Source organism: Nannospalax galili, unplaced genomic scaffold, assembly GCF_000622305.1.
Source record: "Nannospalax galili isolate Female #2095 unplaced genomic scaffold, S.galili_v1.0 scaffold95, whole genome shotgun sequence".
Lineage (NCBI taxonomy): Eukaryota > Metazoa > Chordata > Mammalia > Rodentia > Spalacidae > Nannospalax > Nannospalax galili.
The window spans coordinates 1,554,803-1,577,874 of record NW_008342393.1 but is presented as its reverse complement, the minus strand read 5'-3'; the positions used below and the strand labels follow the sequence as shown (position 1 = coordinate 1,577,874).

The 23,072-nt window shown below is 49.5% G+C and overlaps 1 protein-coding gene across 1 annotated transcript; it reads left to right on the top strand.

The window, feature by feature from the left end:
* The first annotated feature begins 7,515 nt into the window (after positions 1 to 7,515).
* Positions 7,516 to 14,628, top strand: C1ql1 (complement C1q like 1). Its single transcript, XM_008838217.2, has 2 exons — positions 7,516 to 8,402; positions 13,966 to 14,628. The coding sequence occupies exons 1-2, from the start codon at positions 7,806 to 7,808 to the stop codon at positions 14,143 to 14,145; spliced, it is 777 nt and encodes a 258-aa protein (XP_008836439.1). The 5' UTR covers positions 7,516 to 7,805; the 3' UTR covers positions 14,146 to 14,628.
* The last annotated feature ends 8,444 nt before the right edge of the window (positions 14,629 to 23,072 follow it).

The following is a 23,072-nucleotide window of genomic DNA, read 5'->3' as shown; positions in this document are numbered from 1 at the left end:
CAGGTCCTTTTCAAGGGCAGGCAGTGCTCTTAACTGCTGAGCCATCTCTCTAGCCTCAGCCTACTTTCCTATATAATACAGGACAACCTGCCCACTCAACAATCAAGACAATGCCCCACAGACATAGCCACAGGCCAGTACAATGGAGGCAACTTCCCAATTGAGGCCCCTTCTACCCAGGTGTGTCAAGTTGACAACTAAAGCTATCCAGCACAAGCATTAAACCAAGTTCAAGTAAAGTTTAATCTGAATGCAGGGCTTATACCACTGCCTAGACTTCACATTCATGAAGCCAGCCCAGTCCAGGGGTTCTGTTTAATGAACATCTAGTATGTACCCATTGGTCAGCTTTACCATCTAAGACTATCCCTTCCATGGAGGAACTCTGGAGCCCCCTTTTCATAAAGAGGTGAGATCCCTTTATGAATCTAGCAGGAGAGGGGAGTGAGATATCTCCAACTCTTGCTGACTTGGGCTCTCCAAAGATACTGCTGCAACCATAGTTCCAGCTCTCCCAGTCAGCTGCTATATCTCTCTGAAGCTCTACCCTCCACTAACCACCCTCAGAGGCTCTGTAGGGACCACCCAGTCCACAGGTGTGTTCCTGGGCCCCTCACCAGGGTGACCTTGGAAAGATCCTTAGGGATTCATCCTGGTTCTGCTCAAGATTGGCCTTGCAACCTGGGACAAACCAATCCTTCCCTTCCCACAGACTCAGTTTCCCTGTCTGAATGGAGAGATCTCTAATACTTCTCTACATCCTAATGTCTATGTCTCCTGAAGTGCGGGGGTGGGGGGCAGGTTTTTCCTGGAAAGGAAAGCGCTTTTGAGCTGGGCCTGGCTGCTCAGGCTTCTACTCCCAGCTACCTAGAAGGACAGTTCAAGGCCTGCCTGGGCTACAGAAGTGGTTCAAGGCTAGCCTGGGAAATTTGGCAAGATCCTGTCCCAAAATAAAAAGAGGGTTGGGCACAGCAATGGGAATCTAGTCAATTTAGCTCAATGGTAGAGTCCTTGCCTAGCATGCACAAGGCCTATGCTCAATCCCCAGTTACCCCATTCAAGAAAACAAAACAAAAACAAAAAGAAGAGAAAGAAGGCCTTCTCCCCAGGCTCCCATTCATAGACTCAGAACCTCCGAAGCCCTTCCTGAAGTTCCTCAGGAGCCCCAGTTCCTTCTCCTACTTTGCTGGTGGGGCTGAAAGAATCAAGGCTTGTGGAGGGGGAATCTAGAGGGAGATTGCAGACCATGTTGACCAGAGGAGTCTCTCTGCTGCCTTTGCAGAAGGCTCAGCATAATTGCACTGCCTGTCACTCCTGTGTCCCGCTATCTATCTCTCCAGCTGACCCTTCGCACCCGCTATTATATTGGTTCCTGTTGGGGCTGCAGAGTCTCATCACTTATACATGCAGCTGGGATATGCAGGCTGGGATGAGAGAGATGGCCCCTCCCCTTAGCTCTCCTCCATCCTCAGCCAGAGCCTTTCTTGAGCTGTCTCCCTGGAGTTGGATCTGGGATGGCAGTAGGCATCTGCTGATCAGAATGGGTGGGCAGGATGCATATGGCTGGGCAGGTCCCTGGAACCTTCAGGCATGAGGCCCAGGGTTCTCTGATGAGAGAGGGATAAGAAAACCTGCCAGCGACCCAGAAATGTTGGTTCTGCTCCTGGACCTGTCTTTCTTCCTCAGGAGATAGGTCTAGAGGCAAGGAAGGAAGGAAGGGCTTCTGGGAGGAAGCCCTCTCTCCAACCTCTGAGATGGGTCAGGACTGAGTTCTGAGGGCCTTTCATGAAAGATCTAGAAGTGTCTGAATTAAAATGTCATGGTGGGATTTAAAATATTTTAATGGATGCCACTTGGGAGATGTCCTTACCGTGAGCATCACAGCCTTTCAGAGCTGTCCTGGACAATTACTCAGTCCAGAGAAAGAAAGAGAAGCCCTAAAATGTGGTGAGACTTCTCCCAAACACTCACGACAGACTGGTAGCCTAGCTGAGCCTTCTAAGTCAGTCTCTGCCTCTGATGCTCAGCTCCCTGTCCAGTCTAAGGCAGGGCTGTAGAGAATAGAAAAGAAAAAAATATGCCTTTCATACATCTGAACATTGACTCTGAAGTTTTCTTTGTCTTCCCTTTCAGATGTATGCTCAAGAGAGTTAGAGAGGTAAAAAGACTGTTCAAAAAGACTGTTCCAGTCCTGACTCTCCCTCTTACCAGCTATATGATCCTGGGCAAGTGTCTTAACCTCTGTGACCCTCGGTATCCTGTTCTCCAATATAGAGTTGGCAACACTTATTCCCTAGACTTCTATGAGGATTCAATATATAGAATATAAAAGCATCTGGCCCATATCAGTACCTGTAATGGCAACATCCATCTATCCTTCATTCCTTTAATAAGCATTTTAAGAGCCTTCCATAAACCAGGAAGTCCTCTGTCTTCCTCCCTCTTTCCTTGGGTCCCTTCCAATCTGTCACTAAATCAATTCATTCTACCTTTTATTTTTAATTTTTTAAAAAAAATTATTATTTTTATTTTATGTGTATGCCTGTATTGCTTGCATGTAGGTAAGTGCAACTGTGTCGTGCAATGCCTGCAGAGGTCCGAAGAGGCTGTTGGATCCCCTGGGACTGGAGTTATGGACAGTTGTTAGCTGCCATGTGGATCCTGGGATTCGAACCTGGGTCTTCTGCAAGAACAACCAGTGTTCTTAACTGCTGAGCCACTCTCCAACCCCTACCTCTTATTTTTAATTTTTAAATTTATTTTAAAATTTTATTTATGAGTGTTTTGTCTGCATGTATGTAAGTGCACCATGTGCATACAGTACCTATAGATACCAGACGAGGGCACTGAATCCATTGAAACTGGATTTATGGACTGTTGTGAGCAACCATGTGGGTGCTGAGAACCAAATCCTGGTCCTCTGTAAGAGCAGCAAGTAGTCCTAACCCCTGAGCAATTTCTCCAGCCCCCTAATTCTACCTTTTACCTGCCCAAGTTAGGCCACTATCAACACCTGCCTGGACCACCATGACTGCCTCCTAGTCTCTCACCATATTCTATTTTAATCTTTCCTCCATATAGTAGCCAGAGTAACAATTCTCATGTGAAAATTCTGATTATATCACTCACTCAATATCCATCAGTAGTTTTAATTGCCTTGGGATAAACTGTAGACTCTGTCACATCACAGCCCACAGGGCCCCAGAAGCTTAGTCCTTAACACATGCTGTTCCCTCTGTACTATTCTTCCATCCCTCCCCTATCTCTGACAGGCATTCTCTGTACCTTGCTGACTCCCTCATCAGGGATTAATTTAAATAACACCTGGACCAGGAAGCTGCCCATGATTTCAGCCTCCAGATGAATTCAGGTGTCAATGTCACACATTCCCATCCATTCCCAGGCAGCATGCTTGTCAGGCTTAATAGCCATTGCTTGTTTAATTGTCCAGGGTCTAGTGATACACTGTAAACTACATGAGGTCAGAAGCCTTCTCTTGTTCATCATTATGTCCTATGATAATAAATCTGGCCACTAGTCAATTAAAATGTGTTTATAGAATGGATGAAGAACGGATGAATGAATAGACAGGTGCAAAAGAATGACACTTCCTCTGTAATGCCTTCCTAGAGTCCTTTGGGCTGGCCATTCTTCATCTGTGCGTCATAACACCTCAGAGAAACCTCTACTCAAATCTAGATTCCTCGGCCATAAAATGAGACAAAAAACAGTGTCTGCCTCAAGGTTTGTACTATTAAGACATGTGTAACACTAAAACCATCATAATCAATTGTGAAACTTAGAGAAGGGAATCCACATAAAATGCTTAGAATGCATTTAGTAAGTACTCAAAACAAAGGAACAAAAAACATTGGGTACAATAATTACCATAGCATTTATAATTTCTTTCTACTTCTGCCTCCTCCCAAACAGTGGTCCTGAGTTCTTTTCTTTGGTAGATCACTACCACCTTGCAGTGCCCAGCTAGGTGTCTTCTGTCAGCGCAGAAACAAATGAGCACATATTTGCCAGCTACTGAGTCAAGGCACAGCACCCCCTTCATTACAAGCCCGACACCACTAGCACAGTCTCTTACACTTTCACACCCACACACATTCATTCAGAGCACCTCCAAACACCAAGGAAAAGCCACTCAGTTTCCTAAACCCAGGCATGCATGAGTTAGGAGGCCTGTACTCCTTTCCCTGTGCCGTCCCCAATCCACACCAGCACTCAGGATCCAGCCCCACCACTAAAATGATGGGGGTTACAGCCTACAGTAGGAATGACCCCTCACTCACAAGGGGAAAATCAAAGCCAGAGCTTTAGCCTCAGCCATTGCAGGATTCCAGCTGCAGATGCCCTCCCAGCAGAAGCCTCCCTCCAGGCCCTTCCTGGACATCTAGGGCCCTGGCATTAGCCCATAGTTCAGAAGAGGTCTGGGAGCCCTGGGGCTGGCACTAACCTGTAATCTCAGCAATTAAGAGGTTTAGACAGGAAGAATATAGATTTCAGGTCAGCCTGGGTTACATAAGAAGACCCTGTCTTTTTTTTTTTTTTTTTGGTTTTTTTGAGACAGGGTCTCCCTGTAGCCCCAGCTGTCCTGGAACTCACTATGTAGACCAGGCTGGCCTCGAACTCACAGAGATCCACCTGCCTCTGCCTCCCAAGTGCTGGGATTAAAGGAGTGCGCCACCAAGCCCGGCTCAAGACCCTCTCTTAAGTGGAGAGAATAAAAAGGACAGATGAAAGGGAAAGAAGGCCAGTAAGATGGCTCATAGGGTAAAGCACTCACATACAATGCCAGGCCACCTGAGTTAGACCCCCAGAAGCAGCAATGAAGATCAAAGGAAGGGGAGAACCAACTCCACAGAGTTGTTCTCTGACCTCCAAATGTGGCCCGTGGCATGTGTGCCCACATGCATACATCATGCACACGAAATAAGAAAAAATTAGAAAAAGAGAGCTCTACAGACAGAGGTGTACCTGGGAGCCCAAACTCCAGACTTCCATAATCTCTCATGGCTGGCCTTGTGAACCTGGAAGCCCATTGCCCTCTCCTAACCCAAACACAACAGTGTTCAGGAAAATGACCACACAACACCAAGGAGACTCAGGCCTGGGGTGGTGAGGGGCGTTCTTAGACTTGAGGTGAAATAATTATATTAACTACTAAGACCCAGCCTTTTATTTACATTATATCTCATTTAATCCTCACCACCACTCTTTTTCCAGAGGAGGGCACTGGAGGTATGCAGGTAAAATCAGGTAAAATCACGAGGTGATTGGCACCCTGTTCATTAATTCCAGAACCTTGGATCAGGTTTTTGAGAATGGAGAAAACCTGGGGAAGCCTTTAGGAATTAAAATGGGGAGACGCCCTCAGTGTAGCACCCTCTTAGCCCAAACCAGTTGACCCCAGTCAAGGGGTGCTGAGCGGCACATAAGAGGACGGTATTTTTGGGGGCCGTAGCGCGAGCCCAGGGGAGGAGCCCAGGGCCTGAAGGCGGTGGCCCAGGCTCAAAGGCCAAGATGGCTGTTAATTAAAGTGCTGGCACCAGCTCCTTTCTGCAAAGTTTGAAGCCGTTATTTTCCACTCCAGCGAAGCGGGGAGAATCCGGCTGCGCTGGCAGAGACGCCACACCGCGCTAGGGGAGCCGGCGCGCTTCGGGGCGAGGGGCGGAGCGTGATGGCGCTGCGAGCAGGTCCCTACGACGCCCCGGCGAGCGCTGGGGTGGTGGCTCCCGCCCTGTGCTCCACGCGAGCGGGCTGCCGGCTTCTCTCGCAGGCCCAGCCACAGCTGCAGGCTGCCAACGACACCAGCCGCCTAGTGCACGAGGAGCTCGCGTGCGCGTCCTGGAGGGTGGAGGTCTGCACAAACCATACTCCAAATGACCATGCACTTGGCCCTCGGGGGTCACCACCCCGTGGCTCTAAAGGGAAGCACACTAAAGAAACTGCCCCCCCCCCCCCCCCCGAATCCCAGGCAGGAGAGCCGAGCGCTTTGGGCTACCTGGCCTAAGCAGCTGCCCTAAGCATCCTCGCAGCATCCTACACTTAAAAGTCCCCAGAGACTCCATCGCACTGAGGTTGGAAGAGCTTTGGGAAACAGGCCGCGGGTTTGAATCTCAGCTCCGCCATTTCTTACTTTTTTGACTTGGGGCAAATCTCTTAACTTTGCAGAGCCTCCGTTCTCCATCTGTAAAATGAGAATAAAGATGGGCTTTATTTCTAGATTTCTATGAAGATCAAAGGTGGTTCAACATGCAAAGCGCTCAACATGATTTGTTTGTTTTAGCTGCCCCCTCCTTGGTGCTGGATGTCATTATTACTTAGATTAGGACTTGAAAGGGCAGTCTCAGCTTTAGGTAGGGACTGTCAGAGAATCATAAGGATGACAGGAGGTCAGCAGGGAGAGGGTGAGCCGGGAGGAGTCCTGCAGGAGAGGAGAGTGACGCTGGAGTGTCATTGTTTAGAGTGGCCAGAGGTTTTCAAAAGGCAGAGCCCTCCCCTGGATGGAGGAGGGTGATGGGGGAACAGTGCAGTAGCTGGAGCTGGGCCTCAAACATTATGACAAACATTTTGATGGAAGGAGACACATTTCAGTTTATGCAATCTAAACACTTTACTGCACTCGAGGAAGAGGAGAGCACTCAAACGACCTGATGGGCAGAAGGGTTAGGGGAGCCCTCAGGGGCTAGGAGAGATCAGCCCCTCCTCTTGGTCGCTAGAAAAGTGTACACTGGTCAGGAGGGATAAATACCATAGGGGGTGGGGGACACCTCACCTTCTTAGGGTCCTTATTTCTCCCTTGTCCAGAAGCAGGGATCAGAGGAAAACGGAGGAGAGAGGCCCCCAGGTAAAGGCAACCTCGAAGAAGAGGTTGAAGATACTGGCTTTCCTGGGAGAAGGTGACCCCTAACACTTGAAACCAGAAAAGATGAAGCGGTTGCTATCAGAATTCAGGGGTCCCTCTGAGCAACCTAAAAGCAAAGGATCCAGTCTGGTGATATAGATGCTAGGTCTTGGAACAGACGGAATGCCCCCTCCCTAATTCTTCCCTCAAATTCCCCTTTCTGCTCCTGCCCTCTTGCTCCCCATTTTGTACCCACCCCTCAATCACTCTCTTGCGCCCCTCAAGTTACAGGGTCCTGTATGTGGAAGTGGGCCCTTTGCTGGCCTGTAACCGTTTTCCTCGTGACTGACCCTCGGGACGTCTCTCCTGAAGCCACTTTGAACTCCCTTGCGCTTGCTCTTTGGTCCCTTCCCTCTGGGATCCTCCTTGTTTATCAGACTCTAGTCCCCTTTCCATTCCCCAGCCTCAGTCTCCCCCTACACACCCTCATCTCCTAAGCGCCGCCCCCTCTCTGCCCCTCCCACGCCAAGGCGCCCGCGGCCCAATTAGGCGCCGGGCCAGTCCGCAGCCCCACCCCTCGCCCTCTCTGAGCCGCGCTAGCGGGTGGGGCGGGGCCCAACGGAGGGGGCGGTGGCCCGAGCGCTGGGAGGCGGGAGGAACTGGGCGGGAGGCGGGAGGTGGCGGCCGTGGCGTTCAGTCCGGCAACGCAGCGGGAGGGAAGCACGAGGCAGGAGCCGGAGGCTGGGCTCCGTAGCGCTAGCAGCGCAGCCGGCGCCCGGGGCCCGGCCCCATGCCCGCAGCCCCGCCGGACCGCCCTTGAGCGCGGGCGTCCTGCCGGCGCCCCCCGCCCGCCGGCACCATTGCCCCGACGGCGCGGCCGGGTGGCCCGGCGCTTCCCAGGCTCCGCGCCGGCCGGAAGACGCTGCTGGCAGCTGCCGCGGGCGTGGTCATGCTGTTGGTGCTGGTGGTACTCATCCCGGTGCTGGTGAGCTCCGGCGGCCCGGACGGCCACTATGAGATGCTGGGCACCTGCCGTATGGTGTGCGACCCCTACCCTGCGCGGGGCCCCGGCACCGGCGCGCGGCCCGACGGCGGCGACTCTCTGAGCGAGCAGAGCGGTGCGCCCCCACCCTCCACGCTGGTGCAGGGCCCCCAGGGGAAGCCGGGACGCACCGGCAAGCCGGGTCCCCCCGGACCTCCGGGGGACCGCGGTCCTCCGGGTCCTGTGGGGCCGCCGGGGGAGAAGGGTGAGCCAGGCAAGCCGGGCCCTCCTGGTCTCCCGGGTTCAGGAGGCAGCGGCGCCATCAGCACGGCCACCTATACCACAGTGCCACGCGTGGCCTTCTACGCCGGCCTCAAGAACCCTCATGAGGGTTACGAGGTGCTCAAGTTTGACGACGTGGTCACCAACCTAGGCAACAACTACGATGCGGCCAGCGGCAAGTTTACATGCAACATTCCTGGCACCTACTTTTTCACCTACCATGTCCTCATGCGCGGCGGCGACGGCACCAGTATGTGGGCGGACCTCTGCAAGAACGGCCAGGTGGGCCATGAGGGGGCATGGGGCTGACCTGGGGGCAGGGCACCCAGGGAGCCCCGGGAGAATGCGTATTGGATTAGAGTCGATAGGCACGCCAGGCAGGAGTAGAGACCCCAAAGCGGCCCCCTTAACTATGACAGGAAGGATAATTGTAATTAGCGTCCATCCTTGATTCCCCAGTCCTTGGGCTCCAGCTCTAAGGCAAATGCTATTGAATACCCGCCGCATTGAAATGCGAAAAGATAAACCCAAGTAGTCAGATCATAGGGCTCTGGGGCGCGCTGACTGGTGCTTGGGGGAGGCTGATTCGGGCTGTTTGCACTTGAGGGCTGAGATTCAGGCAGACGCCAACTGGCGATAAAGGAACAGCAGAGATGGGCTTTGGGGCACCGGGTAGGGAGAGGCAGCTTCTGCGCCCTCCGGCTGTGCGCACAAAAGGAGAAGGCGGGCTGCAGGAAATGTTTTGGGTACAAAGGCAGAGGGAGTGCTGTGCCCAAGAATCTTAGCTGAAGTACATCCCCGGCACTAGAGGAGGGCTGATCTGTTACCCTTTGCAAAATCCCGGGAATGCACAGCCTTCTCCAACACTGTACAAGAAGGCAGCCTCCCGGGAAAGTTTTCCTCCAGAGGCGGGGCAAAGAGATGGAAACTCCTCTCCTTAAGATCTTCAGGTCCAACTCTTCACTCGCCTAGAAGGTAGTGGGGGTGGGGAGAGTCCGCTATTCTCCAGAGTGCTTAGGGACTCCGAGACTGGGACCTCAGATGAGCAGGGCTGTCCTTGGAAACACCCACCCGGGATTAGCCTCTATCCAGTCTTGCCCTAGCGCCAACAACCTAACCCAGCCCCCTCTGTTCCTAGTGCTCCCACCTCTCTAGCTTGGGGCTCCAGGGGGTGTGGTCAGGCTGAGCATTCTCTTAGAAGGAGGGGCCCCTGGCTAGAACTAAGGCTAGGATGGTGGGAGTTGGAAGGAATCTTCTGAAGTTGAGACCCCAGCCCTTCTAGGAGCTCCTTCCACAGCAGCACTACCCTGCTTTGGGATCTGCAAAGTTTGGAGAGAGGGGAATGGCAGAAAGCCTATCACCTTGGAAGTCTGTCCTCCCCTTTTTTCTTTCTCCTTCCATCTCTCCCACCCCCAACTCCAGTTTCTGTCTCTGTCTCTTGACCATCTCTTATTGGAATTTGCCATTCCTTTCCATCTCTCTCCTCTGGGTCCAGCCCCCTCTATTTGCTGTATCTCTCTCCCATTTGTGTCTATCAGGCTTCCTAGTGTCTCTCCTCTTTGTCCTTGGTTCCTGACCAAACGGGACGCACCAGCATCCAGCAAAGGCTCTTTTTGCAGACAGCCCAACAGTTCCTCTTATTAATTACCAATAAGGGATACAGCAATGTCACCTTCTTTGGTGGAATTTCTTATTTCCTCGAAGAAAGTTTGAGGTGGCCCAAAGCTGATGTTTCTGGGACTAGGGGCTTGCTGGGAAAGAAGAGCAGTCACTAGGCCCTAGACACTGCAGCAGCAGAGGATGTCACAGAGGGATCCAGCAGTAAAGCAAGAGGAGGCCCCAAAGATAGAATGAGCTTGATGTGGGGCCACTTGCTTTAGTCACTTGGAGGTAAAGCCATTCCTTACCTTACCCTCCAGCAGAACCAGGGTGTTGGCAGAGCCTGATGAAGGGGGGCTTACAGAAGGGGGGATCACAGGCTGCTAGAGGCCCACTGGAAGAATCTCTTTAGGGGTTTTAAAGACTCACCACATTAATGGTTATTCGTCAAATAAACCTCTCCAAAAATATAAAAAAATAAAAACAACAATGGGGCCAGCAGCCTCCTCCACAGCCTTTTCTTCCAGACTGTCCACAAGGCTTACTTAATCTCACAAATCATTCCACATATTAGTTTTGAACCCCTACTAAAACCAGCTTTGGTAACTAGGAGTCAGTCCCTCATCCTCTAAGACTTCACAGCCTATGTACAAGGGACAGTAGTAGTTGCACAATAACACACCCCAACAAGTACTGCATTAAAGGTAGGCTGGGAGTGCAACTCACAACTCCTGTCCCCATATGTGTTGGCTGAGGGGTGATTCAGTAAGCCCTACCCTAGCTCAAGCTCACCAGGCAGGAGGGAATGGATGATGGACTTGGGTCCACCAGGTTAGGAGACCAAGGTAAAGAGAAAAGAAAAAGTCTGGTAGGGAAAGGGTGGCTCATAGGTCAGTGAAGACATCTAACTAAGCAGAGAAAATGTCAGGGCTGGAAACTGGGTGGGAATTGAAGAAAAGATCTTCAGCCTCCTGTGCCTTCAGGATCAAAGGCCACCATGGGCTTTGGGTTTCTAGTTTCCTGCCTGCAAAGAGGTTTCCAGTAATTTTTTTGGGAGGCTGAACCAAATCTAGGCTCTGGTCCTTCCCTGAGCAAAATAAATTGAGAAAAGAGATTACCACTTGTGTGCCTAGTGTCTAGGACCTTTGAGGCCCACTGGTCCCTCTCCCTAGGGGTAGCTTTGAGTCTGCACCAATCTGATAGAACCTAGTGCTAGTCCTTAGGGCATGAGGAGCCTGAAGACAGGGTTCTAGGTTAGCCGACTGCTGAGCTGCCCACGACTGCCTACATATCGGTGGTTCAAATGGGTCAGGGTGGATACAAAATTGATAAACGGTGCTAAAGGCTCTACGTGGGGACATGCCAGTAGTCTGGGTGCTGTTTATCCAAGGAAGTGGGAATGTGGGGATGAGAATTACACATGGGTGAGGGCTTCAAGGACAAAGGCTGACAGAGATATATAAATTGAAGGCTGTGCTATAAAAACCTGAGGATCAGCCTCTTTTCTGGAAATGGGAGAAAGCTGCAACTGTCCTCTCTGGCTTCGAGTACCATTCACAGCACAGAGCCCAGTGCTAGCATAGAAGGGTCCCAGTAAACCTGTGAACCCACAATTTGTGAGTTAGGTTGGTTAGCTGTCAAAGCTACACTTGCACACCCAAGACCTCAGCATAAGACCAGGCGTGATGGTGCACACCTTTAATCCCAGTACTTGGGAGGCAGAGGTAGGCGGATCTCTGTGAGTTCAAGGCCAGCCTGGTCTACATAGGGAGTTCCAGGCCAGCCAGTGCTACATAGTGAGACCCTGTCTCAAAAAACTAACAACAAAAAACCCCCAAGACCTCAGCATGGATTTAGGACAGGGCTACTTTTTTTGGCTATACCCCAGCAACCCAATTCCCCAGGTCAGGTCACTGCCTCAGTTTTCCCTCCTGACATCACCCAAGGAGATGGTTCTATAGCACCCTCTCCTGACAAAGCACAGGCTGCTTTCCTGCTTCCATGGCAACCTCAATTCCCTCAACTTCCCCAGGGCTCTCAAGAGGAGGTGGATACCTCAACTGCTTCCAGCCTTGGGTAGAGAATTGAGACTCCTGGGTTCCATTCCCAGATCCCCCACTGTCTAAGGATGGAAGAGCATAAATTCTCATGCTTCTGTGGATAATTAGGATAATTACAGCAACAATCATGGTGATGAATAAATAATAAACATAAGCATAACAGTTTTGATGCCTGTCACATCACCAGGAGATTCCTGGTGACAGATGACTGTATTCTAATGAGTTTGGCTATTAAAGAGCACACTGTTTTAATGAGTTAAGGCTAAATTAATCTGGGTAATAAAAATAATTGTTATTAGTAGTAATTTATTAGCAAAGATAATGAAATGCACATGTAATAATAAATACTACTAGGCTTAGAGCCCAGGGAACAATGTAGAAGTTGGCTGCTTGCTTTTAGCTCTTCTCTGGTAGTTTAAAGCCCCATCAAGACTTAATTTTTTTTTTCCTTCACCATCTAAAAGCTTTCATAAATGTGGCTTTGGTGAGATAGGGTCTTCTTATCCATTTTTCTAGGCATAAACTGAAGCTTTTGATAAACAGGGGGGAGCAGTCATTTTATTTCCTCCCATCTTTAAATTTTTTTATTACATTTATTTATTTGGGGCAGGGGTACACGTATGACATAGTGTTCACGTGGAAATCAGAGGACAGTTTGCAGGAATCAGTTCTCTCCTCCCACCATGTGAGTCCTAGGGATTGAACTCAGGGCATCCGGTTTAAAAGTAAACATCTTTACCTGCTAGGTTATCTCACCAGCCCCTCCTCGTACCTTTTTAACTGGACCTTGAGTTTTCTAGGTTGTGACCCACACAGAGTTCCATCCCAGGCTGGGGATGAGGTTGAGAGGAGAGAAGGGTCTGGAAGGATGCTGGGTTTATGGAGGGCTGCATACAAATGTGTTGGGCCCTCTTCCTTGCAGCATTACTACTGAGTCAGCAGTTTTGGCACAGATGATCTGCAGTTATGCTTCCAACCTTAGAGAGAGGACAAGCCCCTCCCAGTGTGGTTTAGGTTCAGTCAAGACATCAGTCCTGGGTTAGGGGGAACGGACAGCTGCCTTCGGGAAAGGAGCTGCCTTCAGGAAAAGAGGGGCTGTGAAAAAGCTAAGAGAGAACGTGGTTCTCTGCAGCCCTCCTCACTGCAAACCACAATCCAGGAAATGCTCCTCTCCTGTTCTTTATTCAAGTTATCTTTGAGAGGCCCCAAGTCCTAAGGCTTAGCCTTCCTATTGCCCCAGGAATGTCCCCAAGTAATACAGCTACCAGGTCCCTCCTCCCAATGTCTTGAGATTGTAGTCAGAGCCTCCAAAGGTTAGCAGGTTTTAAACCCCAATGCTAGTGCTCCCTCTGACCCATCATTCTCCCTGCCCTTCCCATCCTCCTTTAAGATAAGGACCAGCAAGTTTGTCAAATCAGACTGACTGAGGATCACAAAGGATGTGATTCCTTGCTTCTCTCTGCCACCCTGGGATGAGATAAGAGCTGGAAGTCCTCTAGCCAGGGCAATAGTCACAGGGATATGCCCATAACTCCCTACAGCCTTGGGCACCCTGGCCAATCTAAGCCTTGGGAGGGAAAAGAACTACATGGCCCAGTGTGGTAGTGTGAGAGACTCTGGGATGAGCTCTGGACAAGAACAAAGGCCCAACTGTGGCTATGGGATGGTTCCTTATAGCACTCTGCTATTGTTCCAGCTGCCTGACATATGGGCCTGAGCTGCATTCTTTGTCCATCTGTTGACATAGGAGCAGGTGGGTGTGACAAATGAAAGGCACCATTACTATTGAAATAGAGAGGATGGAATGCAGAGGAGAGAGAAGGTTCTCCATCTGAATAAGCACAAGGCAGCCCTCTGCAAGGAAGGACTTCCAAGGCAGGGTCATTTTGGAGGGACTGAGGTAGGCAGCAGGCAGATGGTAAGACCTGCAGGGGCTATGGAGGAAGACTTCATCTATACCCCAAATTCAGGCCCAGATGAGTCCTATCCTAGAACCCTGTGTTTGGCTCCCAAACATGTTATGAATGAGTGGAAGTGGGAGGGGTGGGATGACAGGGAGAAACAGGCCAAGGTCCTGAAAGCTGGGCTTTAGGGTCTCCAGATCCTCACCAAGTGGCTGCCTTACCTCCCTCCCCTTTTACACCGCCCCACTCCCCATCCCCACATCCCCGGCCCTGCCCCCGCAGGTGCGGGCCAGTGCCATTGCCCAGGATGCAGACCAGAACTATGACTATGCCAGCAACAGCGTGATCCTGCACCTGGACGCCGGCGATGAGGTCTTCATCAAACTCGACGGAGGCAAAGCACATGGCGGCAACAGCAACAAATACAGCACTTTCTCCGGCTTCATCATCTACTCAGATTGAGCCCCTGTGTCCCACTCCATCCTCCGTTCTTTTCTGTGGGTCCCCTCCCAGAAGGGACAAAGAAGAACCCATCCCTACTCATTCCCAAGTTGCCTGGCCCAGGCTGCCAACCCACCCCGGCTGAACCTCCCCTAGCCCACCTCTACCAGCGAGTCCACGTCTAAACCCTCCCACTTGGGAGCACAAAGCCCCTGGTGCTGCAGTTCCGCCCCGGGTGGCAGGTTGCCTTCCTGGTCCCAGCCTGCGCTGTATATTTGTACAATAGGACTGTTTACTGCCCACCCTCTCCTGCCAGTCAGCCCCAGCCTGGGGGGAAATTGGCGGGGTTGCTTCCTGCACTGGGATGAGCTGCTCTCCATCTACTGATGTCCCAGCCTGGGGAGGGGAGGGCTGGGGGCTGGATAGCTTCCCAGGACCCACAGAACCCTGGACCAGCTGCACCCTGTCTGACCAAAGCTATAATAAAAACATTTCCACCCCGTGGGGGATCTCAGTCTGTGCCCTGGGGAAGGCTGCAGGAGACATCTGGACTATGGACTTCTCTAAGATTGGTAAGGAGTATGGTGGAAATTTCTGGAGGAAATCCAAAGGCAGGTTCAGAGCTGCTTTGAAAGGAGGGCCAAAAGGACTGATGATGCTCACTACCACGTGGGCCTAGGAAGCTGGAAAGGGAAGCAATCCACTTACATCTTCTATAGTGGTAAAGTTACATTTTTGCATTGCTGAAATGCATTCCCAAAGCACAAGCAACTTTTAGTCTGAGACCTGGGTTCCTGGTCTTTTGTGGTACCATGTGCAATCTACAAGTCATTCTCTTCAGACTCAATTCTTGGTTGGTGACAGCCATAGAATGGAACAAGCTTTGCACTACAGGCTGGTTGACCTTAGTCCAAGAACTTGACCTCTGGGCCTCAGTTTTTTCATCAGTAAAATGTGGGAGGATTAAAGAGGTGTGATGTATATGCACAAAGTACATAGCTCTAACTAATCCTATGTCATTTTAGTTTACAGAATCCTTTCAGGTGTGTCTTCTTATTCAAGTTAGAGTGAGGTGAATGGGCAGGTTTTATTCTTCCATGGACTTTAAAGTGACATGGTTGCTAAGTTTTGGGGTTGCACTTGAATCAAGTCCTACTAAGCCTCCTTGGCCTGTAGTTGCCTCTCAGCCTCTTAGAATTGCAGAGCCACAACATACATAGTTAGGGCATTCCTAAATAATTATAACTAATATTTAAAAAGACCCACTGTGTCAGACACATAAATATTTTCCTATAGGTATGTGTGAGGTACAAAGTGGATTCATAGGAAGTATTTCTGTGCCCATAGACGCTGTTATTCTATCCATTTTAATGATTTATTTATTTTGAGATAGAGGTTTCACTGTCTTGCCCAGGGAGGTCTTGAATATCTGAGCCCAAGTGATCCTATTCCAGCCTTCCAAGTTAGTTGGAACGACAGATACACTCCATTACACCTGACTGTTTTATACATTTTAGATGAAAAAACTGAGGCTCAGAGAGGTTATGTAACTTACCAAGATCACAGAGCTAGGAAGAGGCAAATGCCAATATCTGAACCAAAGACAGTGCTCTTACCCAGTCCATCATGTTTCTTAAGGAACTGGGATCTTCAAAGCAGAACTTTGACTAGCAGTGGAGGAGCCCAGCCTACCTTTCTAACTCCACCCCAGCCCTACAGAGGCCTGATGCATTTATAAACATCTGTCCTGGGCAGCCCCCATGGAATGAGGCGGAAAGGGGTAAGGTCCCATCTGTCTCCCCAGTCTGGCTCAGCTGGAGAGACAGGAAGGAGGGGTAGCCTCCTTCCTGGCCAGGCCCCATGTATGGACCCTTGTCATGGCTGGCAAACTTGAATAACTTTCTTTATCTTCCCTTCTCTCTCCTAGTTCCCCCCACTGCCAGCTGTGGCCATTTAATAAAATTAGTTTAATGCTTGTTCCTTCCCTGTGGGATCTGGAGATTGAAATCTGCGGGTCCCCACAAACCCAATAAAACCCCTGGCAGGTCTGGCTGGAACTAGAGTCTCCATGGGAAGTGTGATTAGATTAGAAGGCACTCCTCCTGTCCCCCAGTGCTGCCCACAGCTGACTCTGCTTCTTTAATAGTCACATTGGCCTGGAATTGCTCAGCCACCATATTTAGGGGCTTCCACCCTAGTGCCAGAGGCCACAGGGACTGGCCCAGGACCTCTGTCACAATAAAAAGCATGTTAATCATTTGGACAGTGAATGCCTGGCTAGCCGACTGGCTTGCTTTTCTCTCTGGTGACTTGATAATCCTCATGTCATTTTGAGAGATGGGACTGAAATCTCCCATTTTTGCAGATGAGGAAATCACAGAGAGAAGGAAATTCGTGACTTGCCTATGGTCATGCATTTAGTTTGTGGCCCAGCTGGAACTGGACTGAAGCCAAGGAGGTTTTCTACCTTTGCAAAGCTCCAGGAATGTCCAGCAGCTTGTCACTTAGGCAACATCCCAGCTACAACAGAATCTACTAGAAGGTGTCTTCCCCATCAAATAGTGCCTCCCTAAGAATAAAAATCTGTTTTTTTCCTTCAGATGAGAGACAGCTGAGGGCAAGAGCTGTGTCTCCATCATCAGACTGAAGTTTCCTGAAGGCAAGGCTTGTGTCTCTTTGCTCAGACTAGGGCAAAGACTATTTTCTCTTCAGTCAGCTCCTTCAGGGAGGGATGTGTATCTTTGTTTTGAGACAGGGTTGCCCTGTTGCCCCAGCAGACCTGGGTTACTCACTATGTAGACCAAGCTGGCCTCAATCTCACAGAGATATGCCTACCTCTGCCTCTGGAGTGCTGGGATTAAAGGTGTGTGCCACCACACCCTGCAGGAATTATTTTTAAAAGACAAGGTCTTACTATGTATGTAACCCTGACTGGCCTGGAACTTGCTGTGTAGACAAGGCTGCCCTCGAACATACAGAGTGAGTCTGTCTCTGCCTCCTGAAGGCTGTGATTAAAGGACATGCACCACCACACCTGACAGGACAAGAATGTGATTCCTTAGTGCAGAGATGGTGGCTTCCACTAGTGAGTCTGTGAGCAGGCACTAGTTTAGTTTTCTGTTCCTGTAGGCCTTTCTAAGATGAGGTGATAAGTCTTTTCTTTTTTTGTCTTTTTGAGGCAGGGTCTCCCTGTAGCCCCAGCTGGCCTGGAACTCACTACGTAGATCAGGCTGGCCTCAAACACAGAGATCTACCTGCCTCTGCCTCCTGAGCGCTGGATTAAAGGTGTGGGCTACTATGCCCGCAGAGATAGTCTCCACTCTTAAGCTAGGTTTCCTTTACGGCAAATTTTCTCCTTATTCAACTGGGGACTTTCCAAGAACAGCCTGTCTCTCCCAAACCTCCTTAATCAGGGCTTTTTAGGTAGAAATACTCCAGGGGGTAGGGCTGGTTAGGAAGAGGGCTTGACAGGCAGAATGGCAGGGCCACTCTAGGGAATGAAGGGAAGGTTCCCCCCCCCCCCCCGGCCCCAGTTGCTTCCCCTTTAGAAAGATGTGTGATTAATTAAGGAAGAATGTCCCCAACAGGAGGGGAGTGGGGATGGAGGTTTCCCTAGAGCTCACCCACATAGGAATGGCAGACCATCATATATCCAGGCAGCTGCCAGCCCAAACCACTGGTGTCACCCTGGTTTCTGGGGTTATGGGGTCCAAAGGGGACAGTGAGGCCCACTGCTGGGTGCCACCCTAATTGGATGACTTTGCAGGAAGGCCAGACAGGTGTGCTCAGCTCTGCTTCAGCTTCCTACAAACACATCTGCCATGGTGAGGTCTAGGGGTTAATTGGCTCCTGCCTCACTCTTGGTAACCAATATTTCATTTACTGCTCGGAGGGGGAGCTAACCAGACAATCAATCCCGAACAAGCATCTAGGAGGTAAGGGAGCTGGACTGGCATGGGAGTTGCTTCAGGCAGAGTTTGGAGCCCCACAGAAGGAAGGAGGAGGCACATGCCCAGAGAAGATGGCCAACTGCTCAAGGAGCTTCTGGCCCTGGCTAGAGTTCTACTCACCAAAAAAACCTTCTCAGAACCCTCAACGGCTGGGAGAAAAGTCCCAGGGATCCAGAGGCTTCCCTACTCGAGCCTGCCATGCTAGATTCCTTCTGCATTTATTTATCTCTGCGCCCCCGCCCCCAACATAAAGCTGTGGCAGGTTAGATGCTGTTAATAAGGTTATTTTCACAAGTGATGAAGGTATATATGAAAAGTGGAGTTGGAGGTGTGAGCTTCTTGCTCCCAGGTAACAAACCTTAAAATTCTACAAATGAGGTGATAATAAAGTGGAAGTGAAAAGTCTGTACATGTCTGGAACAGGAAGGAACTGGAAGGGTTACTGAGAAATGGCAGCTGGGAGCTGAAAGAGAAAGGGACCAGAGCACTCCCCCATCTCTGCATTTTCAATATGCTACCCAAACACCCCATCTGCCGAAGCTGAGACTCAAAGCCATAAAATAGATGGTGCCCATTCCACAGCTGGAGAAAACAAAGGCCCAGAAAGGAGCCCAAGGTTGCTCAGGACAGAGCTAGAACCGGGGACAGCAGGACCTAGTGGATACACAGGGGATGGAGACAGAAGACCTGGGTTCAGGTCCTAACCCTGCACAATGTTTTTGGAAAAAGACACTTCGTTCCTCTGAGTGTCTTTGTCTCCTCATTTACAAAATGGGGCTAGATAGTGAACATATTCACTTGAAAGGCTGATGTGAGGAAGAACTTATTTTGGAAGTTATAAAGAAAAATTCAAGCGTTACTGCAACCCAAGCCTCCTGAGCCCCATGATTTAGTGTTCTTTGTACTTCAGTGCCTGGGATGGAAATGTTGATCACTGAAAGATGACACCTGGGTTGTTTTCCTACCCTGGTAACAGCTAAGTGAGTGAGGGGTTCTAAGGGGAGGACCTGATATGGGGGACCCAGGAGGCATAGCTAAGTATCCAGAATGAAGCTTCCAGTCTCCATTCTGGACTTTCCCACCCTTCTGTTCTGTGACCTCCCATTTGGGGTGAGAACACAGGGCTCTTCCACAATGTCTTCTCCTGGCTAGGAAAAGGCAAATCCAAAGGCAGAGTCATCCCAAGTCCTCAGGGTAGAAGCCTCTTAGCTCCCTAAGGAAGGAGTCCCAGCCTGGACTAGGAAAACCACCTAGCCGGAGAGTACAGACCTCCCCTGGACTGATCAGCATGGATATGCTAGACCCTTGGCTGATGCAGCTCACTATTCAAAGCCCAGATCCATTGCCTGTTCTTCCACTAAGCTTTCCTGGACTGTCCTAACAGCTTTCTGTCTCCAAGGCAGACTGAGGCCATCCTCCAAAGAGAACATGACACTGCTTGCCATATAAGAACCATCCTACCATAATAGCTGCTATTCCAAACATCTTTCACCCTCTTTAAACTTCTGCGTTTTCTTCCATGGTGGGCAGTTGGGCACTGTGAGGCACTGCCCAGGTCTCCTTCAGGACCGAAAAATGCATTCCCCTACCCACTGGGAGTGCTGCCAGCAGATGGCTCTACCAGTTCTCGGTGGAGATTACCTCTACCAATGTAAGCTGCCTTGCTCCCCATCCTGCCCTCTTCTCAGGACAGCCTGTTCTTACCACTGATTGCTATAATCCCCTTCTCAGAGCTTACTCTGCAGAGTACCAGCCTGTAACACCTACCCTTGATCTTGTTCGTTCAATGGCTCTTTCATCCAGTGCTTATTGAGGACCTATTAAGTCAACCAGCAGCAAGGGCAGGAGATGGAGTGTGAAACTGTCTAATGGATGATCATCTTCGATCTTATGTATTTGCTGGATATTACAAGAGGGAGGCTTCACCAACTTTCCATAAACTTTAGCCAGGTCCGTGGCAGCACATATCTGTAATTCTAGTACTTGGGAGATGGAGATCAGAGGATCAGGAGTTCAAGGCCAGTCTGGTGATATGAGACCCTGTCTCAGAAAACAAAACCCCAAAACATCCACCAACTTTCCTGCACCTGTGCCTCTCCATCTTCTCCTTTCCTCTTATCTATATGGAAAATGCTCTGCATTCTGGTGCCCTCACCAGGGTGACCAACCTGACCTTGTTTGCCTTGACTGCCCCAGTTTTAAAACTGAGAGCCCTGCATTTGGTGAAACCTCTGTTCATGCAAATGGTCTATTGTCCTACCTCCAACTTCTTGGAGACTTTACTTAGTTGATAATCACACTTTTCTTTTGTACTTTTTTCCGTGTGTGTGTGTGTGTGTGTGTGTGTGTGTGTGTGTGTGAGCGAACACATGTGGAAAACAGAGGTCAATCTAGGGTGTCATTCTTCCAGAGTTTTTTAAACTTTTTAAAAAATTGTTATTATTTTTATTTTATGTGTATGTGTGTATTGCCTGCTTATAGGTAAGTGCACCTGTGTCATGCAATACCTGAGGAGGACAGAAGAGGCTGCTAGATACTCTGGGACTGGAGTACTGACAGTTTTTAGCTGCCATGTGGGTGCTGAGATTCGAACCTGGGTCTTCTACAAGAACAACCAGTGTTCTTAACCGCTGAGCCATCTCTCCAGCCCCTCTTCCAGAGTTTTTTTTAAAGACAGACTTATTTACTGGGGTTGGTGATCTCCCATTAGCCCCAGGTCACCTGTTACCACCTCTCTAATGCTGGCATTACAAGTGTGTGCCACCATGCTCTGCTTCTTACCTGGGTGCTGGGGGTTGAACTCAGGTCCTCCTGCTTGCATGGCATGCATTTTTCTGACTGAACCATTTCCCCAGGTCTGATGATCACATAATCATATTTTGGTATTAATCTTCAGCTGTTCATGTTTCGTTAGTTCTTTCCTATATATACTTTAAAAGTATCTTTTAGAGGCTGAAGAGATGGCTCAGCAGTTAAGAGCACTGGCTACTCTTACAGAAGACCCAGGTTCAATTCCTAGCACCCACATGGCAGCTAACAACCATTCATAACTCCAGTTCCAGCGGAATGTTTTTCAGTCCTCATCATACTTGGCTCCTGTACTTGGCCAGACCTTAAGATTTGGTCTGGGGTCCAGCAAGATGGCTCAGCTGGTATAGGTACTTGCCAACCAAGCCTGATAATTTGAATTTGATCCCTGGAACCTACATGGTGAAAGGATAGAAACAACCCCTAAAGATTTCCTTTGACCTCCATGTGTGCTATGGCACACTGGAGCTAGTGCCATTTCACTGAATGTCTAAAAGATGTGCTACTTACATTTTTCTTGTTAAAATTTTCCTTATTATTGTGTGTGATATATGTGTGTGGTCACATGTACCATGATGCACTCTGTGTGAAGGTCAGGGAACAACCTTGGGAAGTCAGTTTTTCACCTTAATGTAGGTTCCAGGGATCAAACTCAAATTGTCAGGCTGGGTTGGCAAGCACCTTTAGCTACTGAACCATCTTTCTGACTTGACCTGCATTATTTATTTCTTTAAAAGTATTTATTTATGGGGGCTGGAGGGATGGCTGGCTGCTCTTGCTGAGGACCTAGGTTCCATTCCCAGCACCCAGATGGTAGCCAACAAATGTCCTTAATTCCAGTTCCATGGGAATCTGACGCCATCTTCTGACCTCCGTGGGCACTGTACAACATGGGTGCACTTACATACCTGCAGACAGTACACTCATACACATAAAATAAAAACAACAAAATATTTTTTAAAATATTATTATGGAACCAGGTGTGGTGGCTCATGCCTTTAATCCCATCACTTAGGAGGCAGAGGCAGGTGAATCTCTGTGAGTTCAAGGCCAGCCTGGTCTACATAGTGAGTTCCAGGCCAGCTGTGACTACAGGGAGACCCTGTCTCAAAAAGATGAAAAAATTAAAATAAAAATATTATTATGGGACTGGAGAGATGGCTCAGCAGTTAAGAGCACTTGCTGTTCTTCTGAAGGACCTGGGTTCAGTTTCTAGCACCCATGTGGTAGCTAACATAGTACACTACATACCTGTAGGTGAAACATTCATAGACATAAAAATAAAATTTTTTATATGAGTGTTTTGTATGCAGTACATGTATGCATGCAATGCCCATGGAGGCCAGAAGCGGGCAGACAGATCCCCTGGAACTGGAGTTAAGGATGGTTGTTAGCCTCCAGTGGGTGCTGGGAACTGAACCTGGATTCAGCAAATGCTCTAAACTACCGAGCTATCTCTCAAGCCCCTCAATCAGCTATGACATGACAACTCCTAGCCTGATGACAATTCTAATGGAGGGAATTCTGCCTTCCTTACATACTCCAGACCTGTTCTCAGTGTCACAGTGGGAACAAACCATGTTTACTGAAAAGTGGAAAGCAACTGACTCCTTATAGTCTTTACTTGTTAGATCCTAATCAGATTCATAAAAAACTATCCCTTTACCAGGGCATGGTGGTACAGGTCTATAATCCAGCACTTAACAGGCAGAGATAGGCAGATCTCTGTGAGATCCAGGCCAGCCTAGTATACATGGTGAGTTCCAGGCTAGCTGTGCCTACAGGGAGACTCTGTCTCAAAAAAACAAAAAGCTATCCCCTTACATAGGAAAGGCAGGATATTTACTTCACTTCATAGATGAGGAAACTGACCTTCAGAGAGCTGAAGTGACACCCACTGTGTCAACACTAGCTAGCCACTCAGTCGGGTCCAGAAACTCAGGCCTCGAGAGCCGAGTGCAAGGTTTTCTCTTCAACTCCTACCTCCAGTGTTGCAGATCAGCATGCAGTTGGCCCACCTGAATCCAAGCAGTAGGTAGCTATGGAGGATGAGGGTCATGAAGTACACTGGCTCAGTTCATTTCCTGACAGTCAAAACCACACAGATGGAACTGCCATTTTTGCCACTGCCAGTTCCCCCCATTTATGGATGTCCCAGAGCAGGAGAGACAGTGGTTGAATATCCCCTCT

Bases quoted from the DNA above. Each gene is read 5' to 3' on its own strand.
- C1ql1 (XM_008838217.2), top strand. From the start codon at position 7,806: ATGCTGTTGGTGCTGGTGGTACTCATCCCGGTGCTGGTGAGCTCCGGC. The intron at 8,403-13,965 runs GTGGGCCATGAG...CTGCCCCCGCAG, and splicing joins ACCTCTGCAAGAACGGCCAG to GTGCGGGCCAGTGCCATTGC.